Raw genomic sequence first — 22,136 nt, 5'->3', positions numbered from 1 at the left:
ACTGCTCCTATGTACAAGAATATAACTACTATAATACTGCTCCTATGTACAAGGATATAACTACTAATACTGCCTCCTATGTACAAGAATATAACTACTATAATACTGCCTCCTATGTACAAGAATATAACTACTATAATACTGCTCCTATGTACAAGAATATAACTACTATAATACTGCTCCTATGTACAAGGATATAACTACTAATACTGCCTCCTATGTACAAGAATATAACTACTATAATACTGCCTCCTATGTACAGGAATATAACTACTATAATACTGCTCCTATGTATAGTCTCTAAATGGAGGCAATAAATAAACACTATAATGTTCCCTCTACATTATGGGATGTGCGCTGCTTCTGTAGGACACATGGTATATTTCGGCTCTTGCGTTGCGTTGTCACCTCCTCCTGTGACTTTCGGTATAAATATGTCGCTGCTGCCTGCAGTCTTGAGATTTCGCAGACCTCGTTGTCACATTGTGGCCTTTTCTTTCCTTTACAGTAAGTGTCTTATTATCAGTCAGGAAGAGACACAACGTTCTCATTCTGACTCCAGGAATCAAAGCTTCTTCTTGTCTGTCACAAATATCTGCAACAATCCCCCCCATTGTCCCTGGTGAAATAGTTTGTGGGGTGAACCTCCAGTCTGTGCCAAGATACCAGTAGCACCCAGCGGGGGAGACTTTATGCTTTCGTCCGGGGAAAGCCCTCTCCTCAGGGACCGGCAATAATTGCCGCACTGAAATGGATAACTTCCGTCCCAGCAGCCGCTTTGGCCTAAGGGCTGAGAGCGCTGGGGTCCTGGGACGTGGCCCCCACATAAAGGAGTCTTAGTTCTGGCACCGCAAGAGGCCGCCAATGTATTTTTAAATCTGACTTGTATTCCGGTGACCCTCTATTCACAAATCCGTGATCCTACTTTAATCTGTGTGAACCTCGCTCAGACTGTTGTAATAAGCGTATGTGCCTTTAAGAACACCCCCACCCCGTCCTCTCCGAAATCATGTCGTTTATTCTGACATTTCTTAGTTTATCTGTTCCTGAGAAAGCTGAGTTAGGGCTCATGTTGTGTTGCGGTCTGCAAATTGCAGATCCACAAAACACGGATATCGGCCGTGTGCGTTCCGCATTTTGCAGAACGGAACGGCTGGCCCCTGATAGAACAGTCCTATCCTTGTCCGTAATGTGGACAACAATAGGACATGTTCTATTTTTTTGAAGAATAGCCACGCGGACATACAGACACGAAACGCACATGGAGTCATTTCCGTTTTTTTAGCGGCCTCATTGAAGTGAAAAAAACGGAACGGACACAGAAAAAAAATAAGTTTGTGTGCATGAGCCCTTACAGTCAATATGGCCATCATTTCACTTCCTACAGAGGTTGTCACCCAGCTTTCCCGGGATCCTGTATTATTGAATAATTATGTTTAGAAGTCTGACAACCTCATTAATAGCAGCTGTAAAGATATGGTTGTCAGCTCCCATTATCTGATCACACAGCTATGATCAGAGACTTCAGCTTTGCGGCATAGCCACCTGGAGTCTGAAGTACTCTGGAATCCACCTCCTGTCTCATCAGACATTCAGGTTCCTATTTTCGCTCCCCCATGCTTGATACTGCAGCATTGCTTGTTCAGATTGGCAGCTGCATATAAGCGTAAACCCAGCATGCTGGTATTCATTTGTTGAGTTCTCCATTTTCTATGCTTTAGGCCTCATGCACACGGCCGTTGTTTTGGTCCGCATCCGAGACGCAGTTTTGGCGGCTCGGATGCGGACCCATTCACTTCAACGGGTTCGCAAAAGATGCGGACAGCACTTCGTGTGCTGTCCGCATCCGCTGCTCCGTTCCGTGGCCCCGCAAAAAAAAAAATAACCTGTCGTATTTTTGTCCGTTTTGCGGACAAGAATAGGCAGTTATAGCAATGGCTGTCCGTGCCGTTCCGGCGAATTGTGGAACGCACACGGACGCCATCCGTGTTTTGCGGACCGCAAAACAAACAACGGCCGTGTGCATGAGGCCTTACACTCCAGTACAGCTTGTTCAGATTGCATGAACCCAGCAAGAAGTCTGTCATGTTGATTTCCTGGTCTTCTTGATTTGTTGCATTCTCCATCTTCCATGCTTTACACTGCAGCCCTGCTTGTTCAGATTGTTCAAACCCAGCATGAAGTCAGCCATGTTGATCTCTTTTTGGGTTATTCATTCCTCCTCCATGCTTTGAAGACATCTCCTCCGCCCTTTATGATGACTAGCGTTTATGTTCTGTGATATTATTACTAATAATATTTAGTCTTGGCACTGATGCCCGCTTCTTGTGTTGGCAGACTGTACACCCCGACCCTGATCGCGCTGGCTGCCAGTCTCATTAGCTGTGTCATCGTTATGATCTATATACCGGCACAAACAAAAGTGAAGGAAGAAGGGCGTGCCCCTGAGCGAGGTAAGAGCAGGCCCCTGTGGAAACTGCCGCAGACCTAATACGTAACGACCAACGTATCCACTGTATCCACGTCTCAATGTGACCAATTGTCTTCCAGGCAAACCCAGCGTCTTCAACTTCGGAGAACTCGTCCGGCTTTTGAAGTATCCAGGCGTCATGGTGATTTTAATAATAAAAGTTCTTTTCGGGTTTCCAATAGGTAACAGCGTCACTTTTCGAGGTGCTCCGTGTGTTTATAGGGGAGGTGGGGAACATTGTAACATTGTGGTCAGTCAGATGGCAGCCATTGGAATTGTAAGACCAGTATAGGTCCTACTGTTAAAGGGGTTGTCCTCTTTTTACTACTGACGACCTATCATAAAGATAGGTCATTAATATCAGACCGGCGGGGGTGCTGGGAGATCCGCTGTTTGAAGAGAGGGCAGTGCTGATATGAGCGCTGCTTTCTCTGCTCACCGCGGCGCTCGTCCGAAAAATAAAGCGGACAACCCCTTTAAAGACATACATGTAAAACATTACATACAGCGCTACAGAACATACAGGGTCATACAGCCCCACATATCTCTTCCATCCAGTGATGTCTCCTCTGATGTAGATATTCTCTTTCCTCATCTTCTCCTTCAGACCAGACCGCCATGGTGACTTCTTTCGGCCGCGCCTCGTCTCTGCAGAGTTTAACAAACAGACATCTTACTTTCCTACTTTTCCATCCTCCTCCTCACCTTTTCCACACCCCATTCTGCCCCCCCCCCCCCAATACTATACTGTAGAAACAGTCCCCCTGAAAATACTGGTGCCAGTACAAAAAATACCCCCTTACCTTTCAGATCAGACCCCTATATCAAACCCCATATGAGACCCCCCTATCTCAGAGCAGACCCCCTTTAGACCTCTGTCAGACCCCATATCAGACCCCCATTAGACCTCAATTTCAGACCCCGTCTCAATATCAGACCTCAGATAAGACCCCCATTAGACCTCCAGACCCCCATATAAGACCCTCATTAAACCTCCAGACCCCCATTAGACCTCAATTTCAGACCCCGCTTCAATATCAGACCTCAGATAAGACCCCCATTAGACCTCTAGACCCCCATATAAGACCCTCATTAAACCTCCAGACCCCCATTAGACCTTAGACCAGACGTCCATACCCCCATTTGACCTCTAACCTCCGATATCTGACCCCTATTAGACCTTTAGACCCCCCAATCAGACCCCCATTAGACCTCCAGACCCCCAATCAGACCCCTATTAGACCTCCAGATCCGCGATCAGACCCCCCATTAGACCTCCAGACCCCCAATCAGACCCCCATTAGACCTCCAGATCTGCAATCAGACCCCCCATTAGACCTCCAGACCCCCAATCAGACCCCTATTAGACCTCCAGATCCGCGATCAGACCCCCCATTAGACCTCCAGACCCCCAATCATACCCCCATTAGACCTCCAGATCCGCAATCAGACCCCCCATTAGACCTCCAGATCCGCAATCAGACCCCCATTAGACCTCCAGATCCGCAATCTGACCCCCATTAGACCTCCAGACCCCCATTAGACTTCTCTAGGCCCCCATTAGACTTCTCTAGACCCCCAATCAGACCCTTTAGACCCCCAATCAGACACTTCAGACCCCCAATCAGACCCTTTAGGCTCCTACCTAATCAGACCCTTCAGACCCCTAATCAGACTCTTCAGACCCCCAATCAGACCCTTTAGACCCGCAATCAGACCCTTTAGACCCCAATTAGCACTGGCGTAACTATAGGGGTCGACCAGGCCCATCTGGCTTACGGGCCCGGACGCAATTGCGACCCCTGCGACCCCTATAGTTACGCCAGTGCTTATGAAATTTAGGGAGTCATGGTTCAGCTCTGATCAGTGCCTCTGACTCAGCTGCATTGTCCAATGGGGTCCTGTGGTAGTCAGAATTATTATTTTTTCTTCTGAACCATTATACAAGTTTGTTCATTTCCTAACAAAAAATGATGTCACATGATATGAAGCAAAGGGAATCTGTCAGGAGGACACACCCCTTTAATGAAGGAGTTTTCTAGGAGGTGCTGAACCCATCCCCTGGTCCTCATTGGTGGTGCTAACCTAAGCCCATACATACAAGTTTGGGTCCGCGCTGAAAATTCACATGTGGAGAATGGTGCATAAATTATGCACATTTTATGTGTGATACTGAAATAAGAAATTTTGTAGGTACAATAAATTATTGCGAATATCCCGTCTCGCGGCTCTGCCCTATGTTCAGCTCTGCATGCTGGTCGGTTCAGAGATCGTGGGGGTCGGAGCCAAAGACTGAGAGAAACAACTCCGGAAAGACCACTGCTTTTAAACCATTCTGTACATGTGAATTTTCAGCGCGGACCCAAACTTGTATGTACAGGCTTTTATAATCTAGGGAGATTGGACCTACTGCCTTTAATTGTAGCTTTCCTAAATATTCCACTGGCTTTCAAGGCAGCTGACTGGCATTGTGCACTGTACGATCCCATGCCGAGTCCTCCATCCCACATGATAAGTAATTCCTTTCACTGGCCCCTTCATGTCTCTTCAGGTGTCTTCATGCTCATGTTTCCTATCGTTTCTGTCGACTTCTTTGGCCTTAACGCAGCCACGGCGGGATACCTGATGTCCTATTTTGGGATTCTCCAGTTGGTAAGTTCCTTCTGTTGATAGAAAGATAAAATATATTTTGGCCTCTGTAATTTAACAGGAAAATGCTGGAATGCTGATTAGGCAGCTCAGCAATCCCCCTTCTATGCTTTACAGTGCAGCACTGCTTCTTTCGTGAGCTTCTGTCTGTGTTGCTCTTTTGGAAGGTTTCGGCTCGTTACTCTTCTACCTCAACTATTTGCTTTTAACTTTTCCCCAAAGCAAACGGATCTATATTTGGACTTTTGATCTTCTCGTCTTTGTTTATGTTGTTACCTCGGAAATAATGAGGAGGAAAAAGAAGAAAAATTATCTGTGTTTACCTTAAACTCACCAATGTTTGGACATAAAACACTAAAATCTGTGAAGAGCGGAAGCAGCGGAGGGCGTGATGTCCTCCTGCAAAAACACAAACAGATCTGTCCGCCCAATAAAATCCTATGGGGGCTTTCACCTGTCAGGAATATACATGGATGGCCTATCCTTAGGATCTATGGGGGCCTTTGTCTGCCAGGAATATACATGGATGGCCTATCCTTAGGATCTATGGGGGCCTTTGTCTGCCAGGAATATACATGGATGGCCTATCCTTAGGCTCTATGGGGGCCTTTGTCTGCCAGGAATATACATGGATGGCCTATCTTTAGTATCTATGGGGGCCTTTGTCTGCCAGGAATATACATGGATGGCCTATCCTTAGGCTCTATGGGGGCCTTTGTCTGCCAGGAATATACATGGATGGCCTATCTTTAGTATCTATGGGGGCCTTTGTCTGCCAGGAATATACATGGATGGCCTATCCTTAGGATCTATGGGGAGGTTTCACCTGTCAGGAATATACATGGATGGCCTATCCTTAGGCTCTATGGGGGCCTTCATCTGCCAGGAATATACATGGATGGCCTATCCTTAGGATCTATGGGGAGCTTTCACCTGTCAGGAATATACATGGATGGCCTATCCTTAGGCTCTATGGGGGCCTTTGTCTGCCAGGAATATACATGGATGGCCTATCTTTAGTATCTATGGGGGCCTTTGTCTGCCAGGAATATACATGGATGGCCTATCCTTAGGATCTATGGGGAGGTTTCACCTGTCAGGAATATACATGGATGGCCTATCCTTAGGCTCTATGGGGGCCTTCATCTGCCAGGAATATACATGGATGGCCTATCCTTAGGATCTATGGGGAGCTTTCACCTGTCAGGAATATACATGGATGGCCTATCCTTAGGCTCTATGGGGGCCTTCATCTGCCAGGAATATACATGGATGGCCTATCCTTAGGCTCTATGGGGGCCTTCATCTGCCAGGAATATACATGGATGGCCTATCTTTAGTATCTATGGGGAGCTTTCACCTGTCAGGAATATACATGGATGGCCTATCCTTAGGCTCTATGGGGGCATTTGTCTGCCAGGAATATACATGGATGGCCTATCCTTAGGATCTATGGGGGCTTTCACCTGTCAGGGATATACATGGATGGCCTATCCTTAGGCTCTATGGGGGCCTTTGTCTGCCAGGAATATACATGGATGGCCTATCTTTAGTATCTACGGGGAGCTTTCACCTGTCAGGAATATACATGGATGGCCTATCCTTAGGCTCTATGGGGGCCTTTGTCTGCCAGGAATATACATGGATGGCCTATCTTTAGTATCTATGGGGGCCTTTGTCTGCCAGGAATATACATGGATGGCCTATCCTTAGGATCTATGGGGAGCTTTCACCTGTCAGGAATATACATGGATGGCCTATCCTTAGGCTCTATGGGGGCCTTCATCTGCCAGGAATATACATGGATGGCCTATCTTTAGTATCTATGGGGAGCTTTCACCTGTCAGGAATATACATGGATGGCCTATCCTTAGGCTCTATGGGGGCATTTGTCTGCCAGGAATATACATGGATGGCCTATCCTTAGGATCTATGGGGGCTTTCACCTGTCAGGGATATACATGGATGGCCTATCCTTAGGCTCTATGGGGGCCTTTGTCTGCCAGGAATATACATGGATGGCCTATCTTTAGTATCTATGGGGAGCTTTAACCTGTCAGGAATATACATGGATGGCCTATCTTTAGTATCTATGGGGAGCTTTCACCTGTCAGGAATATGCATGGATGGCCTATCCTTAGGCTCTATGGGGGCATTTGTCTGCCAGGAATATACATGGATGGCCTATCCTTAGGATCTATGGGGGCTTTCACCTGTCAGGGATATACATGGATGGCCTATCCTTAGGCTCTATGGGGGCCTTTGTCTGCCAGGAATATACATGGATGGCCTATCTTTAGTATCTATGGGGAGCTTTAACCTGTCAGGAATATACATGGATGGCCTATCTTTAGTATCTATGGGGAGCTTTCACCTGTCAGGAATATGCATGGATGGCCTATCCTTAGGCTCTATGGGGGCCTTTGTCTGCCAGGAATATACATGGATGGCCTATCTTTAGTATCTATGGGGAGCTTTCACCTGTCAGGAATATACATGGATGGCCTATCCTTAGGATCTATGGGGGCTTTCACCTGTCAGGAATATACATGGATGGCCTATCCTTAGGATCTATCAGGGCCTTCATCTGCCAGGAATATACATGGATGGCCAATCCTTAGGATCTATGGGGGGCTTTCATCTGCCAGGAATATACATGGATGGCCTATCCTTAGGATCTATGGGGGCTTTCACCTGTCAGGAATATACATGGATGGCCTATCCTTAGGATCTATGGGGGCTTTCACCTGTCAGGAATATACATGGATGGCCTATCCTTAGGATCTATGGGGGCCTTCATCTGTCAGGAATATACATAGATGGCCAATACTTAGGATCTATGGGGGCTTTCACCTGTTAGGAATATACATGGATGGCCTATCCTTAGGATCTATGGGGGCTTTCACCTACCAGGAATATACATGGATGGCCTATCCTTAGGATCTTTGGGGGGGGGAAGCATTCACCTGCCAGGAATATACATGGATGGCCAATCATTAGGATCTATGGGGGCTTTCACCTGTCAGGAATATACATGGATGGCCTATCCTTAGGATCTTTGGGGGGGGGGGAAGCTTTCATCTGCCAGGAATATACATGGATGGCCAATCCTTAGGATCTATGGGGGGCTTTCATCTGCTAGGAATATACATGGATGGCCTATCCTTAGGATCTATGGGGGCCTTCATCTGATAGGAATATACATGGATGGCCTATCCTTAGTATCTATGGGAGGCTTTCACCTGCCAGGAATATACATGGATGGCCTATCCTTAGAATCTACAGGGGTTTCACCTGTCAGGAATATAAATGGATGACCTATCCTTAGTAACGGATGAAAATTCGATGGGGGCATTACACTAATGGCATATCCTATGCTATGTACACAGTCCTGTGACAACTAAGCTTTTCCCATGGCCAGAAACTGTAGAAACTGAATGCCGCAGACATCTTTAAAATGATGAAAATAAGGTATACATTTCCGGTTGACAATTTCAGTTTCCTTCCTCACTAGTCTTTGACAGGAGATCATTGCTGTAACATAAGAGGATATGTGGAGCAGCCCTTTAACTAAGTCATTAGTTCCCAAGAAATCCAATATCCCGTGCATTGGTCACGTCTGGATTTATTTTTACAGATCTTAAAGGTGTAATCTGGTCTCAGCATTTACCTTCTGTGTCAGTTTTATACAAAATGTATCCACTGGAACGAAACAAGGAAATTTCCTATAATATGACAGCAAGCAAAGATCTTGAAAACACAATTAATACAGAAAGCAGAATTGAAACACTGTATCACTTTTCATTATACAAAAGATAACATTTATCTGCTGAATATTCCTTGAATTTTCCAACTGTTCATCCAGCTTGTGCTTTGGTGGGCCATTAGGTTGACCTCCTGTTTTGTAGCTGCGCCCCTTACTGTGCTGTGGGTGTCCTCTTCATCCACGGTCCTCTGAAAGGATCATCTGTTCTGAGAACCATGTTGCCCCCGGCGTATAAACAGACATATGGGTGGCTGTTATTTCACCTGGAAACTATTTCCTTCCTCTTTGGTGCATGAATGACAGGACGGATTCCTACAAGCTGCTGCTTTACTTTGTACTGATCTTCAAAGATGACGAGAGGATAAAGTTCAGAGCTGTCACATAAGACCTCACTGATCGGAGTTGTGTGATCTCAGTATACCGTGACACCGGTCTCTGATCTATATGTATATCTCCATAAGGATGTGGGGGTGAGGCTGTAAGAACTTGTCTAAGCAACTCATGCCTCTGTACATGTGCATGTACAAGAATATAACTACTATAATACTGCTCCTATGTACAAGAATATAACTACTATAATACTGCTCCTATGTACAAGAATATAACTACTATAATACTGCTCCTATGTACAAGAATATAACTACTATAATACTGCTCCTATGTACAAGAATATAACTACTATAATACTGCTCCTATGTACAAGAATATAACTACTATAATACTGCTCCTATGTACAAGAATATAACTACTATAATACTGCTCCTATGTACAAGAATATAACTACTATAATACTGCTCCTATGTACAAGAATATAACTACTATAATACTGCTCCTATGTACAAGAATATAACTACTATAATACTGCTCCTATGTACAAGAATATAACTACTATAATACTGCTCCTATGTACAAGTATATAACTGCTATAATACTGCTACTATGTACAAGAATATAACTACTATAATACTGCTCCTATGTACAGGAATATAACTACTATAATACTGCCTCCTATGTACAGGAATATAACTACTATAATACTGCCTCCCATGTACAAGAATATAACTACTATAATACTGACTCCTATGTACAATAATATAACTGCTATAATACCGCTCCTATGTACAAGAATATAACTACTATAATACTGCTCCTATGTACAAGAATATAACTACTATAATACTGCTCCTATTTACAAGAATATAACTACTATAATACTGCTCCTATGTACAAGAATATAACTACTATAATACTGCCTCCTATGTACAAGAATATAACTACTATAATACTGCTCCTATGTACAAGAATATAACTACTATAATACTGCCTCCTATGTACAGGAATATAACTACTATAATACTGCTCCTATGTATAGGAATATAACTACTATAATACTGCTCCTATGTACAAGAATATAACTGCTATAATACTGCTCCTATGTACAAGAATATAACTGCTATAATACTGCTCCTATGTACAAGAATATAACTGCTATAATACTGCTCCTATGTACAAGAATATAACTGCTATAATACTGCTCCTATGTACAAGAATATAACTACTATAATACTGCCTCCTATGTATAAGAATATAACTACTATAATACTGCTCCTATGTACAAGAATATAACTACTATAATACTGCTCCTATGTACAGGAATATAACTACTATAATACTGCTCCTATGTACAAGAATATAACTACTATAATACTGCTCCTATGTACAAGAATATAACTACTATAATACTGCTCCCATGTACAAGAATATAACTACTATAATACTGCTCCTATGTATAGGAATATATCTATTGTCCTACTACCCTCCTGTGAGATGAAGATGTCTTCTCAGCTCTCAGGACTAGCACACCCTCATCTACAGACCATGGATATGGTATTTTAGACCAGAGAAATCTGGACTGGAATGCTGTCCTATTATCTTACCTCATTGTGTTTCTACAGCCACAAGGTTTCCTATAGGCTTTTAGGCTTTTTGTGTGACAGGAGTGGCCTATAGTCACCTTCTACGGGTGGTATTACGTAGGTTTTATTTTCTGAGCGTGCACGCTGTCTCCTGTTCTCAGGGCTGGTTTTATGATGTGCTCAGACCTGTCATTGAGGTGGGGTTCCCCGGCCACTCATTGTTTCGCTTTTTTTTCTCTCGCTTTTTTTTTCTCACGCTTTTTTTTTTTTTTTTACATTGGAGACTCTGAGAAAAGGTTAACATTTCATATTAGTAGTGGAGAACCGAACCTGATATCTAGGATTGTGGCGGTATTTTATTTCATGGCAGCCTCTAATGATGCCGGGGATATTGTAAGAGCAAATAAGAAAGGTACTTACCTTTACATATGTGGAACAATGAGGAGGACATTCCCAAGCGGAGGGGATTTCGGAGAGCCTGAGAAGGAGCTCTCCTCCTTTAATGTCCCTTAACATTTTTATGGAAACTCAATATGGCACCTATAGGTGACTGTACCGTAGAACCAGCTTGGACATGGGACTCAGGCAGCTGGTGGGCTCAGGCACTGGTACAATAATGGGCCCCTTAATACAACAGACCCAACAGAAGATAATCCCATTTGGAGTTGACTTTACAGCCAATCATCTTCTACTAGTCTACTGTATACATGAACATGTTCTCGGTCGATGAACTATGAGCTATAAAAATTATCTCTGCTGGGGGGTCCAAGAGCTACCAGTCCAAAACTGGAGGAAACCCCACACAGTTTAGCCCCATAGATGGGGAACATTAATCATGTCTCCTACAAGGGATGGATGGTGAAGGTGGATAAGTGGTCATGCCCTCCTAGTCTGGTGGTTAAGGAAGGTGGGTAATGTCCTTCTAGTCTGGTGGTTAAGGAAGGTGGGTAATGTCCTCCTAGTCTATGTAAGTTCCTGTTGCTTAGGATTAGGGCAGGTCTGGTGGAGGTCCTCTAGATCCTGTTGAATAACTTAACCACCAATAAGGACCCCAACACCCTCTTATCACACAAGTGGACATGCCTTACTCTTATCCTAAGTCCATCACAAGGTCATTATGACCATAATGCCGTCATAGCTGGCAGCCATAGCCTGGTATAGTCACTATGGAAAGCACATATCTGTGCTGTATTTATAACACTTACCCATGGAAACTGGAGCTGAAGGAGCGGGAACTGTATTACAGGGTTTATTTTTGTAACTGAAGGAATTTTTAAACAGTCCCAATAAACGTCTCTCATTGAAATTTGATGATGCCACTGAACCTAGAGGCCTGTTTTGAGGAGTCAAGGATGATGGCTCAAATTTACATTATGGGAGTCAGTCTTAGGTGTGTTCCTTTGTTCCTTCAGCCTTCATGGAAGCAGAACAGACTATAATGCTTGTAAGTGCTAGGTCTTCTGTATTTTCTAGCTTCTATAACTGTTTTGCTTATTAAGTGTTCTTGCATGGCAAGACCACTTACTGTTATCTCACATATATATTCTTATTAAAGCCAAATTTACCACCCTAACTCCTCCCACAGCTTTTACACTACATAGACAGTAATATACCGAAACGTGCGGATTGGTCCCGATTGGTGTGCTATTACTTTGTGGAACATTTCGCCGAATGGTTCACAAAATATCTGTATAGTTTTTGTGGCAAAATTGGTCCCATAGGAATGAATGTTCAAAGCTAGAGTGGGAGCTGACAAAAGCTAGAGTGTGAGCTGAAAAATCAGGACATGATTTCTGAACTGCCACCACTCCCTCATTTTCAAGCCCACCTACACAAATCTTATATCAAAACGTTCAGCTATCCCTGCTGCCACTAAAAATGTCCACGGCTAAGCCATAGTGCTGATAGTTTTCATAATAAGACCATTTGTTTGCAACTTACGCCGCCCATTGACGTACATTGAAACTCCACTCTAGCCACCTCAAATTTGAAGGGCAATTTCTAAACTGCGACTGTGCCTTCATTTTTAATATTTCAGAGACGTGCTATGCATCAAAATGTAGGTCTGGGTCTTGTGATTCTCACACTATAAAGGCCGAATGCACACGGCCGTGTTCCGCGGCCGAGAGCGGTCCGTGGTATGCCGGGCTGGATTCCTGTTCAGACCAGGAGAGCACGGCGTCATTGGTTGCTATCACGCCGTGCGCTTCATGCCACCACTGCACTACAGTAATACACTATACAAGTGTATTACTGTAGTGTAGCGGCGGCATGAAGCGCACGGCATCATAGCAACCAATGACGCCGTGCGCTCCTGCTCTGAACAGGAATCCAGCCCGGCATACCACGGACCGCTCTCGGCCGCGGAACACGGCCGTGTGCATTCGGCCTAAAGCTCTTCGCTGTAGGATTTATAATTTTTAACCGACAACCTTCTGAAGATGGCAACCGCCAGTGAAGTGAGCAAGTTGGAGCAGTTTGTTTTTAACCGCTCTTCTCTGCCCTTGCTGTAGAGTGAGTTGCCATAGGAACCCAGGTGTGTGAGCAGCCAGCAGAGTGACAAAAGCTAGAGTGTGAGCTGAAAAATCAGGACATGGTTTCTAAACTGCCACCACTCCTTCATTTTCAAGCCCACCTACACAAATCGGCTGCTAATGTTTTTACAAATGTATGTTTTAATGTAACTGTGAAGCACTTTGGGCAACAACATTGCAATTAAATGTGCTATATAAATAAATAAAAGTTAAAATGAATTTCTCTCTCTATCACGCTTGCCATGTGCACTTTTTAAATTTGATCAATCAATTGTTTAGTGTAATGTTTACTATCTTTACTCACTCCAAACACTCCACACAGTTACTCTGCCCACTCCATAAAGTTACTCTGCCCAGTCAAACCTTTCCACAGTTACTCAAGCCACTCCATCCAGTTACTCTGCCCACTCCAGTTGTAGACTACTGGTGGAGGCAAGAACACTTCACACAATTTCCCCAGAAATTGTAGCTTTTCTAGTTTTTTTATTCTTTATTATTTTTCCCCCCTCACTAGTTTTACATTGTCTTTCGCATGTCTCTTTATTTTCTAGGTTGTCCAGGGATTCATGGTTGGACGTCTGACCAGCCGTCTCTCAGATGACACCCTGCTCCTGTTAAGTGTGGTGGTTGCTATGATAGTTGGATTGGGCCTGGTAAGAACAGAATCAGTACCGATGACCCTTGGGACCCATTTAGCTGTCTGACATCCTCTATCCCCCGGCTCCTTCGTGAGGAGGAGGCTTGTTTATTTGTGTTCTCCAAATGTTACTAATTATACACAATAAGGAGAAGAATCTCGCTCTTCACCGCCACTTGTGAAAAGAGTCCTAGAAATAACATCCTTTATTATTGCTGTACTGTATGGGGCCTTAATACCGCCCTGTAATAACAAGGCGCAGCACGAAAGCAGATCTGTCGCTTGTGCCGGCGGCTGAATAAATAACGTTTTCTGCAGAATATTTTCTCATGCTTTGTGTCAGTAAGTGTGTTTTATCCTCGGATATCTGTGCACACATGAAGATGCTCCAGCGCATGCCTCGCCTGTTATGTCTAAGACGCCATTTTTCTTGGTAATTAGACTCATGTCCAGACTAATAACAAAAAATAACAATTGAAAAAGTTCAGACATTTAGTTGTATATGTGACATACTGTATATTACGTATTTTATTTCAGGGCTCACTACTTTTCACCCCCATCAGCCATTAAATCATCATACATGAGCCCCATGGTTCAGCATTAATAAAGGGGCACACAACTGTTCCATCCAGGTACCCTCATAACAGCGCCAGTAACTGCCCAGTAACAATTCCATCCAGGTGCCCTCATAACATAACCATCCACAGAGCACCCATAATAACAAAAGATGTAATGACAAAAATACACAGAGCCAACCTGCCCTCATAACAGCACCCCATACAGGTGACCCTATAATGAGAACTAGCCATAGTGCCCCCATAACAGCACCAGAATTAATATCTCCTTGACAGGTGCCCCTTTAATGGAAATGGCTATTAATACCCTCATAACAGTTCCAGATACAGTGCCCCCTTAACTGTACCATCCAGATACACCTATATCAGAGCCAACCTGCCCTCATAACAGCACCAGATACAGTGCCCCCTTAACTGTACCATCCAAATACACCTATATCAGAGTCAACCTGCCCTCATAACAGCACCAGATACAATGCCCCCTTAACTGTACCATCCAGATACACCTATATCAGACCCAGCCTGCCCTCATAACAGCACCATATACAGTGCCCCCTTAACTGTACCATCCAGTTACACCTATATCAGAGCCAACCTGCCCTCATAACAGCACCAGATACAGTGCCCCCTTAACTATTCCATCCAGATACTTCTACATCCAAGCCAACCTGCCCTCATAACAGTACCAGATACAGTGCCCCCTTAATTATCCCATCCAGATACTCCTACATCAGAGGTACCCTGTCCTTATAACAGCACCATATTTAATCTCTCCTTGACAGGTGCCCCTTTAATGGAAATGGCTATTAATACCCTCATAACAGCACAGAGACAGTGCCCCCTTAACTGTACCATCCAGATACACCTATATGAGACCCAGCCTGCCCTCATAATAACAGCACAGAGACAGTGCCCCCTTAACTGTTCCACCCGGTTACCCTATAAACAGAGCCAGACACATCCCTGTGCCCCTATAACAGAACTACTCTCTGTGCCCCGATAACCGTACCGCCGTCATGTACTAATGCCCCCTCAGTCCAGCTGCCTTCACCTGACTCCTTGTGACACGACTTTCTGTATTTCCTCCTTTAGGTTGTGATGACCAATGTCTACCACTTCTGCATCATTGCTGTCCCGATGGTTTTCACCCTGTGCGTCTCAGGAGTCATCACTGACAGCATCTTAACCAAAGCCGTCCCTCCATCAGAAACTGGTATGTAATGAGGAAAGGTTATGACACTATTAGACACCAGACAGGTGTTTTAATTCATTTACAGCAAGCAGCAATATTGAAATTTGCAAAGAAATGAAACAATCAAAAGTTTCATCACTTTTCATCCTACAATAGTTTTTATTTACCCCAGAAATGCCTCCGTTTCCACTTTCCAGCTCGATACCTGTCTGGACCTTCAGATTTTGGATTCGCAGGATGTTTCTGGCGTACGTTGCGCACATCCGGATCTGTAGTTACTCACGTTTTCTCTGGGGGATATCTCATTGCAGGGGTCTCAGGTGTCAGACATGAAACCGCACATTCCAACATTTTTGTCAAGTTTTGAATTACTTTTAGTAGGAGTTTTAAATTCTCGACCTTCCCAGAACCCAAGGAGCAGAGACGGAGCCCCCGGCACCTGTAAGGAGATACACGGAGGCTTACAACTAAGAATAGATTAGGAGAATCTGCCCTCGTTCCTTCCCCAACTTTCACATCAGTCAGATGGAGGGAATTTTCCTAAATTTTCTGTGTGGGAAATTTTATATCAGCCACGATTCTTCTAACATGATCAGCACACTGCTGTTCTGCCACAGTCATGTGCAGCCTTGTCCTCGTTAACATCACCCCACGAGTACACAGGTCATTGCCCCTCAATGTCACCTCTCCTCTAACACTCTGTGCTGCTGGATGACCCTTTAATTTCTATCTTGCCTAAGTCCCCCTCCTCACATTATGAAACCTCCCCTGTGACTTGCAGCCTTGCCCTCATTAGCATCATCATGTGAGTGAACAGGTTGGCGCCTCCAATATGATTAGCATATTGCGGTACTGAAATACTCTGTGCTGCAGGAGCAGCCTGTTCCTTTCACCTTGTCTGAATCCCCTCCTCACTAAGGGCTCATGCACATGAACGTATTTTTATTTTCCGTGTCCGTTTTTTTTTGTGGACCGTGTGCGGAACCATTCATTTCAACGATTCATTTCGTTTCCTTATGTCCTATTATTGTCCGCATTATGGACAAGGGTAATACTGTTCTATTAGGGGACAGCTCTTCCGTTCTTCAAAACACGGAATGCACACAGACGTCATCCGTATTTTTTCTGCGGACCGGAAAATGCATATGGTCCTGTGCATGAGCCCTAAGTCACTGCCCCTGTGACGTGCAGCCCCCTCCTCACTAGCATCATATTGTGAGTGGACAGGTCACTGCCTCCAACAAGATCAGCATACGGCTGTACTGAAATACTCTGTGCTGCAGGAGGACCCTGATCCTTTCACCCTGTCTCAATCCCCTCCTCACACCCTGCCCTCATTAACATCACCCTATAGGCCTCTTTCACACGACCGTATGGCTTTTTCAGTGTTTTGCGGGCCGCTTTTTCCGGATCCGTTGTTCCATTTTTTGTTTCCGTTGTGTTTCTGTTTCAGTTCCGTTTTTCCGTTCCGTTTTTTCTGCATGGCATATATAGTATACAGTAATTACATAGAAAAAATTGGGCTGGGCATAACATTTTCAATAGATGGTTCCGCAAAAGACGGAACGGATACTGAAGACATACGGATGCATTTCCATATGTGTTCCGTTTTTTTGGCGGACCCATTGACTTGGATGGAGCCACGGAACGTGATTTGTGGGCAATAATAGGACATGTTCTATCTTTCAACGGAACGTAAAAATGGAAATACGGAAACTGAATGCATATGGAGTACATTCCGTTATTTTTTGCGGAACCATTGAAATGAATGGTTCCGTATACGGAACGCAAAAAACGGCCCGTAAACAGAAAAAAAAAACGGTTGTGTGAAAGAGGCTTAAGTATATGCTGCTCCATATAATATCACCTCTCATGAAATACTCTGTGCTGCTCGGGGAACCTGCTCCTTTCACCTCGGTCATATGTAGATTTTGCTCCTGGGCCCCAGTGCAGGCTCTATAATAGGACCCAAAAATTCCCATGTGCCATTTATAATATTATGCGATAGATGGGCCTTCGGGTCCCCTCAGTCCATAGGGCCCAGGTGTGACTGCATGACCTTTCACTAGTTCTCATTAACCTTATCACACTGCCTTGTCCTTGGTATCATCATCCCTTAAGAGGACAGGTCACTGCCTTGTATCCCTCTCCTGAAATGCTCTGTGCTGCTGGATCACTGTCCCTTCCACTAGGTAACTCTCAGTCTGAATGGAGCTATTATCTCCATCCCCCTCCCTCCCCACATTATAACACTGCCCCCCCCCCCCCAGGTCACGGCCCCCCTCTGGACCATCACACTCCTCTCTCTCTGCTTTCATCCTTCCCTGGATTTTGGCTGAAGGGTGATCTCCGGGGGTGTCTTCTATAGGTGCTGCTGCTACAAAAAGCTGATTTTGTCTTTTTTTTTTCTCTTGTAGGAGCGATGCTGGGGATCTGCGCATCTATCCAGCCCCTCACAAGGACCGTAGGACCCACCATCGGGGGATATCTATATAAACACTACGGGGTGCCGTCCTTCGGCCTCTTTGATATTATAGTTAGTCTGCTTTTATTAATCTTCCTTGTAAATAGACAAACAAAGCAAAATGCGGCGAAGAACAACTAGAGCTTCACATCCCAGGACTTTTATCGAGATTTTTACTATATATATATATATATATTAAATTAATGATTGTTAATCTAGACAGTCTTAAAAGAGACCCCCGTTATCTCATGAGAAGCCAATATATTATATTGCTTCACCTCTGGAAATCTCAACCGAAGAGAAGAGCGTAAAGCCTCATTCACACGACCGTCTTTTGGTCAGTCATTTCCATCAGTATTTATAAAAATATCTATTCTTGTCCGCAAAATGGACAAGAATAAGACATGATTTATAATTTTTGCAGGGCCACGGAACGGAGCAACGGATGCGGACAGCACGTGGAGTGCTGTCCGCATCTTTTGTGGCCCCATTGAAGTGAATGGGTCCGCCCCCCGAGCCGCAAAAATTGTGGCTCGGATGCGGAACAAAACCACGGTAGTGTGAATGAGCCCTAAGGATTAAGACGAAAATTGTGTGCCCGTAGCTCGCATACGGCAGGTCCGCAATACACGGTCACCGGCCCGTATGCACTTCCCATAACGGATGCGGACACATTCAATTGAATGGGTCCACAATTACGGAGATGCGGAACGGAAGCACGGATTGGAACCCCACGGAAGAGTGCTTCCGTGGTGTTTCTGTCCGTTCCTCCGCACCGCAAAAAAATAGAACTTGTTCTATTTTCTTTTCGGTGTGGACGAATCACTTTAAGTTGAATGGGTCTCGATCCGGACCAGCAGCCGAACGGACTTTGCCCGTGCATTGGGGACCGCAAATTGCATTCCATAATGCACCGAACAAATGCACAACGTTCATGTGCAAGAGGCCTAAGACTGAGGTCTCCAAGCTGCAGCTCTCCATCTTTTGAGAAACTACCACTGACAGCCACAGATTAGTAGTCTACAAGCGGTGGCTCTCCAGTTCTTGTGGAACCACAACTCCCAGCTTTGACAGCCAAAGGTCACAGCTACAGGACCCTTCCGCTACCTTAGTGGTCCCCAGTTCTGCTGGTTGTCATTGGAAGCTGTCGATAACCTTGTTGTCGGACACTCCCCCGAGCTCCTATAAAGTAATCTACCTCGATACAGACACTTTACCTTTCATCCAGCAATCCCCACAGGGGTCCTTTAAGCAGAATGCAGATTTTAGAATTGTGTTATGATTGTGTCATATTTGTGCCTAAACAATAAACGTTTACATAATAAAACGTGTCTGTTTGTGTGAGAGTTTATAACATAGAACTGCCCTGACTGGATACAATTGTAACAATCAACGGTAACAATCATTTTGCACAGGTTTTAGCCTTGGAACCTGCATAGAAACAAGCATGTATTCATTGACAACAAGCAGGGATCTTGAAGATGGTGAGGAAATGAAATTCAAAATGTAGTAATGTATAATATATAACTTGTACAATACTTTCAAATAATGTATAAATTGTAGAATCGTATACAGCGATTAATCTTGCACCAGATATTTAAAGGGATGGACCATCTCGGACATTGATGGCATATCGCTAGGATATGCCACTAATGTAAGATAGGTGCAGGTGCCACCTCTCCAGAATGGGGCCCCCCAAAGTGAAGGAGAGAACACTACCCATGCGCAGCATGCTCTCCGGGAGTTGCGAAAATAGTGAGCACGCTTGGCTATTTTCAGAAGTCTCATAGAGATGAATGGAGAGCGCATGGCTGCAGCGCCATTCATTGGATAGGACTGCTGGAAATCCCAGTGCTTGGCTATTTTCAGAACGCCCATGGTGGCTGTGCATGTGCAGCTGCTCTCTGTCCAATTTAGGGGTGCTGGTCCCAGAGGTGGGACACACTCTTACCTGACATTGCGATATGCAATCAATGTCTGAGACCCCTTTAATTGGGTTCCTATGGATTTGGCCCAAGGGGATTTGCTATGATTTTTGTGATGCAGTTTTTACTGAAGCGCATTACCCAAATATTTCCATTTGCAATAAACCAGTGGGTTCTTCCCGCACTGATTTTGGTGATGTGCCACCAACCACTGAGTGGTATCCTTAGCATACTGAGACATATACACAGGGACATAGCTATAGGGGTGCAGAGGTAGCAGTCGTTACCAGGGCCTATAACCTGAGGAGGCCCAGAGGTCCCTTTGCCACAATATTGGTAGATGGGTGTGGGCTGTTACAGCTTTTGCATTGGGTCAGTTTACACCTGGAATGAGGCGACTTTCACCTTATTTACAAGGTCGTATAGATTTTATTGTTTGCTGAACCTGAGGTTGCTCATCCTCAACAAAGAGAACGCCACATCTGCTGCAAATGCTGTAAACGCTGCATGAAAGGCCGCGACCAAATTTATGGAACTTGCCACCTGTATCATACAAGTGAATCACACAACGAAACTACGACCCACAACTCCCAGTTTATTTTATATGTTGTCCGTGTGCCTAGTTGTAAGAAGAAAGCAAATGTAATAGTCGTGTAATACTTCACTTGTCCTGCGGGGGTGCTGAAGGGAAAATGAGTATTTATATTGTACGTCTCTGAACAAAAGCAGCCAGATCCTCATCAGCTGTACCCATATACACTGTAACATGGTGGCTGGTAAAGTACTGGAGGGGCTGTGTATCTCACCCAGAATGCTTAGATGGGTGAGGTAAAAAGCACCCAGGAAAGGTGGGTTGTTTCAGAAAAGTGTAGTTTGCTGAGGCACTTTTCTTATGGGCTTGAATTTTTATGGATTGGCGGGTAGGTTGATAGAAGGACCTGCAATTCCCTTCCACTCCAGTACAAGATGTTCCCCTAGCCTGAAGTAATCCCAGGTGTAGATGATGAGCTCGTTACTGTGTCGCTGAAATGCTCATTCAGTGTCAGAGCCTGGAAGCGGCTCGACCTGGTGGCTGTGGGAAGCCTGATCTCCCTGTATTGGTGGAAGTACCTAGGTGAGGTAAACCTCTGTATCGTTAGCGCCCACGCAGGCCGGTTTTTGCTTTCTGTGTGTGTGCCTGTGAACCGGTTCCCAAAGTGAGTGTTCAACCTTTACTGTTTAGAGAGAAATAAAGGGGGTCAGTTATTAAGACTGGCGTTTTAATAACCCCTATATGGGAGGTGCCGGCCTCTTCATAACTTTGGCGCATCCAACGCCAGTCTAAATGTAAGACGGCTTTCTACCATTTTGTACATCTAAAACAGACGTAGAAAATGATGAAGGGACGAGCCGGCTTCCCTGCCCAAAACACACACTTTTTTTTTAGACCGCTGTGCCGTAATCTGCGCCTGAAATATGCCAAATATAGGCGTATTTCAGGATAATAAATGACCCCCAAAGTTGTTTTGGACTTTTTACCTTGAAGTCTGTGAAATCTGTCATTGTTGCCCCCTCCACACACACACAAACCCACGACAACCCCCAAAATATGAAATATTTTACCAACCCTAAAAAAGTGAATGTCTGCCTGTAACACTGTCCAACTTTCTGTGCAGATTCATTCTTGATAAATCTTTATAGAGTACAGAGCTCTTTTTTTTAAGAAAGCCCAAAATCTCTGCATAGATATAGTTACATCATAGAATTGAGATTTCCAGCAGTCACCACTGGAGGGAGCTTAGGAGCATGGTGCATACTGGGTTCCTATTGAGTTCAATGCATAAACAGTATTCAGTAAGCTCCTGAGCTCCCTCTAGTGGTGACTACAGACAGCCTGAACTTTAGACTTTAACTCTACGCAAGGAATTGGAAAAATGAAGCTTTGATCATTGTGAAGATATAATAAGAACTTAAATCAGAACAAAATTCTGGACCTACAAATGACATGATTATAGAAGATAGCCATTCC

The 22,136-nt window shown here is 44.5% G+C and overlaps 1 protein-coding gene across 1 annotated transcript in view; it reads left to right on the top strand.

Moving 5' to 3' along the window:
• The window catches only part of SLC22A18 (solute carrier family 22 member 18), a 50,707-nt gene extending 32,078 nt beyond the window's left edge, over positions 1 to 18,629 (top strand). Inside the window, 6 exon segments of the mRNA XM_040410659.1 lie at positions 2,338 to 2,453; positions 2,551 to 2,652; positions 5,022 to 5,122; positions 13,887 to 13,988; positions 15,640 to 15,760; positions 18,157 to 18,629. Coding sequence (XP_040266593.1) covers positions 2,338 to 2,453; positions 2,551 to 2,652; positions 5,022 to 5,122; positions 13,887 to 13,988; positions 15,640 to 15,760; positions 18,157 to 18,344 — 730 coding nt within the window. The 3' untranslated portion in view covers positions 18,345 to 18,629.
• Positions 18,630 to 22,136: the final 3,507 nt, after the last annotated feature.

The sequence above is a fragment of the Bufo bufo genome, chromosome 10 (genome assembly GCF_905171765.1).
Source record: "Bufo bufo chromosome 10, aBufBuf1.1, whole genome shotgun sequence".
NCBI lineage: Eukaryota > Metazoa > Chordata > Amphibia > Anura > Bufonidae > Bufo > Bufo bufo.
This window is presented reverse-complemented; position numbering and strand designations above follow the sequence as displayed.